Genomic DNA, 8,762 nt, shown 5'->3' on the forward strand with positions numbered 1-8,762 from the left:
GGCATGTATATAACATGCTATACCTAGTCAAACATGGCATTCAGGGCTCCTAGAAAGCTGGGTGAGAAGTAATAAAATCACCATTACATTTACACTCAGCTGTCCCTGGATCCTGAATGGCAGGTTGATAAGTGGTATATAGTTCATTCTTAGGTGGTACTACTGCTCTTTATTCCCGCTGTAATACCTCCCTCCTTGCCTGGTCTGGGGAAATTGAAAATATTTTTTCCCTATTTTCCTCCTCTAAAACCTAGGTGCTCCTTATAGAGCGAAAAATACAATATATATTTTTCTTTATTTTTAAAGTATATGTAATAGTATCAAATCTCTGTGTTGCAATCTACTGAATTTACATAGTGTGACTTTCATAGTCTGCATATTTTCAATCGATATTAAGAAATTCTTATATATATTATATTAATGAGACAATATATTTTGTATTTGTTTGACATTTTATTTTGATGTTTTTTTATTTAACATGTTTAATGTATCTTTCTTTAATGATGTATGTTTAAAATAATTCCTGAACTCTCCTGAAAGAACCTACTCTAGGGGTTACAGCTCCCCACTCAGTGTATCTCCTGTACTCTCCTGGTCTCAGGTAATACTGACGTCCCCGGTAGTTTGGCAGCTCATAGAAGATCCAGTGTCCTTCAAGTACATTGCAGGAGTGGATGTCATGATAATTGAATTCTTCATGGACTTGAGGGCAGTCCTCAACGAACTCCATCATCTGGCCCCTGAACTCTTCCCTTTCATAGATCCTCATTCTAAAGGATCCACGGTGCTATGAGGAAAAAATAAGTTAATTATTAAACATTGCATTCCTATATCTATGTTCACAGGAAATGTCTGTTACACAGCAAGGCATTTTTATTACAATTTTTTATATAATTGAATATGGAATTTGCGTTTGTTATTTCCTTGGTATGAGAACGTAATAATGGAGCTCAAACATTTTTTGTTTTTTTGGGAGACTGGTATGCAGACTTAAAGGGGTTGTCCCGCGGCAGCAAGTGGGTCTATACACTTCTGTATGGCCATAATAATGCACTTTGTAATGTACATTGTGCATTAATTATGAGCCATACAGAAGTTATAAAAAGTTTTTTACTTACCTGCTCCGTTGCTGGCGTCCTCGTTCCCATGGAGCCGACTAATTTTCGCTCTCCGATGGCCAAATTAGCCGTGCTTGCGCAGTCCGGGTCTTCTGCAGTCTTCTATGGGGCCGCTCGTGTAGAATGCCGGCTCCGTGTAGCCCCGCCTCGTCACGTGCCGATTCCAGCCAATCAGGAGGCTGGAATCGGCAATGGACCGCACAGAAGCCCTGCGGTCCACGGAGACAGAGGATCCCGGCGGCCATCTTTAGCAGGTAAGTATGAAGACGCCGGACCGCCGGGATTCAGGTAAGTGCTGTGCGGGTTGTTTTTTTAACCCCTGCATCGGGGTTGTCTCGCGCCGAACGGAGGGGGGGTTAAAAAAAAAAAAAAAAACCGTTTCGGCGCGGGACAACCCCTTTAAGGGAGTTATTTGATATTCACTGGATAGGAAACATCTTGTTGATCGGTAAGACCCAGCACTAGAGATGAGCGAGCATACTCGTCCGAGCTTGATGATCATTCGAGTATTAGGGTGCTCGAGATGCTCGCTACTCGAGACGAGCACCACGCGGTGCTCGTCTCGATTAAACGAGCACTGACCATTGAATTCAATGGAGTCGGCAATACAGCCGGCTCCATTGAAAGCAATGGGCTGCCGGCTAGCGCGGGATGAATTTTCGGGAAGGGCTTAAAAATATAAGCCCTTCCCTGAAAATCATCCTAAAATGTGTAAAAAGTAAAAAAAAAAAATACTCACCTTGTCCCGGCAGAACGATGTTAGCCCATTGAATTCAATGGAGCCAGCAATACAGCCGGCTCCATTGAAAGCAATGGGCTGACGGCGATCGCACAATGAATTTTCGGGAAGGGCTTAAATATATAAGCCCTTCCCTGCAATTCATCCAGAAATGTTTAAAAATAAAAAATATATAGCCATGGTTAGATTTTAGATCATCCCCCAGAATGGGGGAGTGGATCTCGCAGACCACAAGAGCGTCGTAGGCTGGCAATCCCCCAGAATTACTCAGTGAGATAACTGAGGAGCGATACACCCACCCCCACCCCCCTCTCCGACGCAGAGGGGAGGAGGCATTGCTAAAAGGAAACCCGAACCCTCCCCTGGGAAACACACCGCACGCTGATGGGCTCAAGCAAAAAAGGAAAAATAAACAGAATAGTTCTGAGATGTCATAACCTTGAACTCAAGGTACCCCCCCCCCACAAACCCAACCCCCTCCTACTTCCCGCTCAATGTCACCTGTTTCCCCCCTCTCTTTTTCTTTAGGTTTGTTTTACACTTCCTCCTAGACACCTACCCTGGGGTGGGCTAGAAAGGAGTTCCCCCCTTCCTGGAAAACGGTAGTCAGAGAGAAACTTTCAGCAGGCTCCATAAAGGAAAAGTGCTGGAGCCGGATTAATGGATGCACAATGAGACGGTCATATGTTTTGTATGTTCTATAGATTGAAAAGCATTCAAGAATGTACTCTGTCATCACTCTCTGTCACAATAAAATCCGTTTGAACTAAAATAAAAAAAATATATATACTCACCTGGTCCCGGCAGACGGAGTTCAGCTGCGGCCAGCTAGCAGTTCTCCTGAACTGCTCTGAACAGCTGTGAGTAGTATTCAGCAGCCGGGGATTTAAAATCCCCGCCTGCTGAATGAGCTGCCTCTGATTGGTCACAGCCTGACCAATCAGAGGCAGATCTCACTCACACCCATTCATGAATTCATGAATGGGTGAGTGAATGCTGCCTCTGATTGGCTCAGCGCAGCTCTCAGCTGAATGACAGCAGTTCAGCACCACAGTGCAGGGGACAGCAGGAGAAGACCTGGCTGTGCCCCTGCAGCTGAAGGGAGGTGAGTACCTATTTTTTTTGTTTTTTAAATCACTTTTAATTCATTTCCAGGGAATGGCTTATATGTAAAGCCCTTCCCTGAAAAAGAATTCAGGTGTGCCAGCGGACCATTGTCTTCAATGGAGTCGCCGGCAGCAGCAGCGGCTCCATTGAAGAGAATGCCTGCATTTTTATTCTTTTTTACACTAAAATCTTTCCTTTTCAAGTAAGGGCTTATATTTTTAAGCCCTTCCCGAAAATTCATCCCGCGCTCGCCGGCAGCCCATTGCTTTCAATGGAGCCGGCTGTATTGCCGGCTCCATTGAATTCAATGGGCTAACATCGTTCTTCTCTGCCACAGCTGTTACAGCTGTGGCAGAGGAGAATGATCGTTATGCTGACAGTGTGTGGGGGGTGGGGTGGGGTCTCACTCTCGCCACTATTGTGGCTTAATTGTGAGACCTCGGAGCCCGAAATGCAGCCCTGCATGTTGCTCCTTGCCTGCCCTATCCATTTCTGTGTTTTTTACATGACTTTGGTGATTTGCTAAGATTTTCACAAATGAAAACCTTAGCGGAGCACCAGTCATATACAAAAATACTCGAGTCACCCATTGACTTCAATGGGGTTCGTTACTCGAAACGAACTCTCGAGCATCACTGAAAGTTCGACTCGAGTAAAGAGCACTCGAGCATTTTGGTGCTCGCTCATCTCTACCCAGCACCAATCCCGAGAACGGGCGTCCCGTGTTCCCCATGCCTTTCACTGCACCCCTTGCAGTGAGGGGGAGGTTGAATAGAGTTATGGCCATGCAAGCACGCTATTGCTTCATTCATTTTTAATGGGACTGCTGGAGCTAGCCAAGTGGCAAGCACTTAGGTATTTCCATCAGCCCCACCAAAATTAATGTCAGCCGTGAATGTTCGGCCAGTGCTCCATTCAGTGATGAGAAGCGGGAGGTATGGGACCCTTATTCTTAGGATTGGTGGGTGTCTCCGCGGTGAGACCCCCACGAATCAACACGTTGTCCCCTATCCTATGGATAGTGTATGACTTGTAACTGTGGAACGACCCTTTAAAGGGGTTCTAAAGAAATTAAACATTGAAAGTTTATCCAAAGACTTTATTTCTCTGACTGGTGAAGTACTAGAAGTTAGAGCCTTTGCTAAGGATATCTAAATCCAAAAATAACTTTGAAAATAAATTAGGATCCAAAGTTGTATTGAGCTATTAACCTAAAATTAACATTTAAAAGTTTAATTTAAAGTGTAACAGCAATATTTAATTTCTTAGGTTGTCTTATTAATTGAGTATTATTATTGCTTTTTACAATGTTTTTTATTTTTTAAAACATACAGTAACATTTGAGAGAAACCTCTCATTGTATATTTATGGTGGAAGTCATGGGGGAAAGCATAGAGTAGGCTCATGAGCTGAGCCCACTCCATACACAGCTGTGATGCCAGTTGTGTTCAACAGCTGCCACCTGGCTGCAAAAGCCAAGATCAGAGATAATTCAGATCCCATCTATTTAACCTCCTAGATTCAAAGCTGACCATGGCATCTAATCAGCTAGACAAAAAGAAGGGGTTTCCACTGTTACATGATGCAATCAAATGTTGCGGTATGGTTGACCTGCCAACCCAGGACCTAATAATGGACTCTAGGCCTGTCATGTATGGAAGCTTATTAGACCCTTGCAGAAGTAGGAATTAATAGACTAACATTGGCAGACATCATGCATTGCAATACAGAAGTATTGCAATGTATTAGTATAAAAATGTAAGTTAAATTAAAAATATCAAAATATTAAAAACCATAAATATTAAATGGGCAACACACTTTTTCTCATTAATCACAAAAATAAATAAAAATAACAAAGTAAACAAAATTGGTATTAGCTTGCCCTTCAAAAGTCCAAACTAAAATGTTTATCCTGCATAATGAATGCCATAAGAAAATGCACTGTGCAAGAGCTGTTGATTATTGGTCACCTCAACCATTCCCCCCAAGGGAGTAAAAAGGGATCAAAAGATCTTATGTATACCAAAATGGGACTAATAGGAAATAAAGCGCAATTTGACAAAAACAAGCCCTCATGCAGTTTCATTTATGTAAAAATAGAAAACTTATGCCTTTCAGAACATGGCAAAGCAAATAAAAAAAAGTTTTTCCATTTTAAAAGTAGCAAAACCTAACAAGAATTACAATATATGCATATGACATTACTGTAATAGCACTGACCCAATGAATACATTTAATGTGTTATTTTTTCTGCATATTAAAGTATGTAAAAACAAAATGCAAAAAATATGGAGGACCTACATTTTTTCCAGTCCTCTCACATTTAAAAAAAAAATTCAATACACTGTATGACACATTAAATGGCGCCAATAAAACTATAGCTCATCCCACAAAAAAACAAGCCCTCATACGGCTGAAACAATTAACACTTCTCTCAGGACGGGTTAAAATGTTTCAAAAATAATTCTCTACATTATGTAGTAGTAAATAGTACATTTTTTAGCTGTGAAGGATTATTGGTATCTTCACACCTAAAAGTCTATCTGTGAAAATCTCTTGTAAAATGTAAATGCAAATTTATTGACATACAGTTTTTTACTGCACATTTACTTTGAATCTTACTCCTCATAATCGAGTAGATAACATATGAAGCAAAATCTGTTAATTTGCAGCAGAACCGCTTTTTTATTTTATTTTTTTTAACATCTGCTGCATGATTTTGAATCTACTGAGACTAAATTATATTGTTGGGGAAACTCTACAACAAATTCGACTTTCTCTGGATCAACATAGCAGGATGGACTCTTTCAGCCTTACAAACTATGTATATATATATATATATATATATATATATATATATATATATATATATATGCATAAGATTATGTAAATGATCACATAGTAACAGTATTGATGATGCAATAAATGGATGCCACTAGAGGTAGTAATAATAATACTTTGAGCAATGATAATGATGTTACTATGTAGAAAAGCCTTTTTCAAATGTTCTCTTGGCCTCTTATTTAATTTTAAATATGCTTATTTATTATATGCTCATTAATAGAAACTTTTCTATTACTGTCATTTAGTAACCAATTAAAATCTGGAATCTGAGTATTTGTTATGAGCAACATTAACATATTTTTGACATTTTTTTAAGCATGAGGTCCCACGGTTTTACTTTCTAATTCAAAAGAAAGCATTAGTACCTGAGGAATAATACGACAAGATCTTATGGAATCGTTTAATCCCATCCACTGCTGGAAGTCAGGATATTCTCCCCTCCTCAGGAAGTACTGATGTCCACTGTAGTTGGGACGTTCATACAGCATCCAGTTTCCATTCTCTACGCGGATAGAATTGCAGCGACTGAAGTAGGAGTTCAAGTCAGAACAGTCAGAGCTGCACTCATAAGAGCGGCCCTGGAAGTTCCTGTCCTCGTAGAAGATGATCTAGAATAAGGCAAAAATGTAACATTTTTCCTGGCTGCACGTACTGCAATTGCTCACTTCTGGAGGAAAACATCAGTTAGTATTGACTTTGTGAAGACAAAATTATCTTGGATCATGATCAATGAGAAGTTGGCATCTATCCTTATGGATCGTGAACACGGAGCGTCGGTAACAAGAGGGTATCCGCTTCGTCTAGAAGAAAGCAAGTTTCATCACCAACACAGAAGGGGTTTTTTTACTATAAGAGCAGTGAGACTGTGGAATTCTCTACCTGAGGACATGGTGATGGCATAATCCATAGAGGAGTTTAAGAGGGAACTAGACGTCTTTCTCGAGCGGAAGGATATTACAGGATATAGACATTAGGTGGCCAGCGGGTTTATAGTTCCGGGTATTATATTTAGGTAACTATCCAAGGTTGATCCAGGGATTATTCTGATTGCCATTACGGATTCGGGAGGGAATTTTCCCCCCAAATGGGCTAATTGGCTTCTGCCTCAAGGTTTTTGCCTTCCTCTGGATCAACTATGGGTTGAAACAGGCTGAACTAGATGGACATTGTCTTTATTCAGCCAAACATACTATGTTACTATGTGAAGGGTTGTATGAAAAAACTTAGTTGTCCTGGTATCATTATTCGCAGTCTATGCGTCTATGGAACCCAACAGGCAGAGCTTTGTCCCATCCAGGACAATCCAGGTTACCATCAAGCATTTCATCTACTCCCCAAGTGGATGTATGAGGAACATGAGTTCCGACCAGGTCAGTAGAGGAAGTTCATATTAATTTCCAATCTCAGGTTTACTCATATGATGAGCAATATCACAGCCTTAATCCTTCTTCCCTTCTTGACATTTCCATATGCAATCTTCCCACTTTCTTTGTCCTCCCCCACCAAGTACATCCATTTGTGGTCTTCCTGTGTTTAAACTAATTCATTTTAGTAGGGGTTACAGTTTTTGACCAAGTGAAAAATGAGTATTTTGTTATTTTATTAGCTATCCAAGAAACAGTTGCAGACAATGTAACTCTTGATTGTTTTGTTCAACTTTGCTGCATTACATAAATGTAATGTTGTAAGTCCTGATTGATTTGTTATGACCATTATGAAATCAATAAACATTTTGTTAACCAAAATGCTAAAATTTATCATACTAATTTAAACAATGGGAAGCTTGCAGATTAAAGGAACAAAAGAAAATGAATAATAATTAAATGCTAGACCACAAAAAAAGTGGTTATATCTAAGTTAGGATTGTTTTTTGATTATATAAGCTAACGCTAGTTTTGCATTCTATACATTTTTGTCACAAATGTGCTCTAATATTGGTGAAAACAATTTATTATCTTGAACCAGTACTTGATTTCATACAATCAGTAGTCATTAACATTTGTATATTATATAATATACAATATTATATAATACAATATGTGGCTTAGTTTATGTAATTGATAGAAAATATCTTAAAAATTAAGATACTTTCTGTATTGGTTTATTTTTAAAAAATGATTGCACTATTTAAAAATTTTGAAATTCACTTCTTAAAATTCAGAAAATGGATGAATATTTGAATGAAGATTGTATACAGAAATATGTATCAATATGACAATAGTTCATCTGTTTTATGTGAAAAATAAACAATAGCTTTACCTTGCCCATTTTGCCTAGAGGATCTCTGATGAGGCGTCGGTGATGTGGAATGACACACAGCTGCCCTTATATACCATGTCCATTGCTAGATCTGCATTACTAACACAATAGACATCTCGCTTAGTACAAACAATGTATAGTATTTCTCTTTTCACTCTATATTAAAGCCGCGAATGTTCAGTCTTTGTATACTTCTGTTGTCAGCTTTTAATTATCACGGGTCCACATTTATTTGCTACTGTCAGTAAATAAAAAAATAGCACAGTAAGTGCACATGCGAATGCTAAAAGCAAAGAATAGGACATATAAATCAACTTCTTTAAAGTTTAATTTAAATGCATTTATTTGATAAATCATGAGATTCATTACTTGCAGAAAAGTTGTTTGTTATAGAAAGTATTTTATACTGTACAGTTACAATTACGTTTTTATAAGCTTTAATTTGTTCTGTTTGTACCATCATTTACTTTAATGCAAAACAGTAATTTCCACATTAGGTAAAATAGACCATCAATGTGTGATGTGTGGGATTCCAACCTCCAGGACCCTCAACAGTCTGCAGAATGAATGGGATGAGCTGCAGTACCAGACACAACAGCTCTTCCGGAAGAGCCATTGTGCCGGTACAAACAATAGAAGGGCACCATCATTCACTAGGTCACTACTGATCAGTATGAAATACTGTATGTGATTCA

At 39.1% G+C, this 8,762-nt stretch overlaps 1 protein-coding gene across 1 annotated transcript; it reads right to left on the reverse strand.

Annotated features, from left to right (window-relative positions):
* Positions 1-511: 511 nt before the first annotated feature.
* LOC136577535 (gamma-crystallin 1) lies at positions 512-8,076 on the reverse strand. Its single transcript, XM_066577443.1, has 3 exons — positions 8,068-8,076; positions 6,174-6,416; positions 512-787 (listed from the first exon to the last, which is right to left on the reverse strand). Exons 1-3 carry the CDS (start codon positions 8,074-8,076, stop codon positions 512-514), a joined length of 528 nt encoding a protein of 175 aa, XP_066433540.1.
* Positions 8,077-8,762: the final 686 nt, after the last annotated feature.

The sequence above is a fragment of the Eleutherodactylus coqui genome, chromosome 8 (assembly GCF_035609145.1).
Source record: "Eleutherodactylus coqui strain aEleCoq1 chromosome 8, aEleCoq1.hap1, whole genome shotgun sequence".
Lineage (NCBI taxonomy): Eukaryota > Metazoa > Chordata > Amphibia > Anura > Eleutherodactylidae > Eleutherodactylus > Eleutherodactylus coqui.

Coding starts and splice junctions, on each gene's coding strand:
- LOC136577535 (XM_066577443.1), bottom strand. Junction 788..6,173: donor CTTGTCGTATTATTCCTCAG/GTACTAATGCTT, acceptor TTTTCCTCATAG/CACCGTGGATCCTTTAGAAT.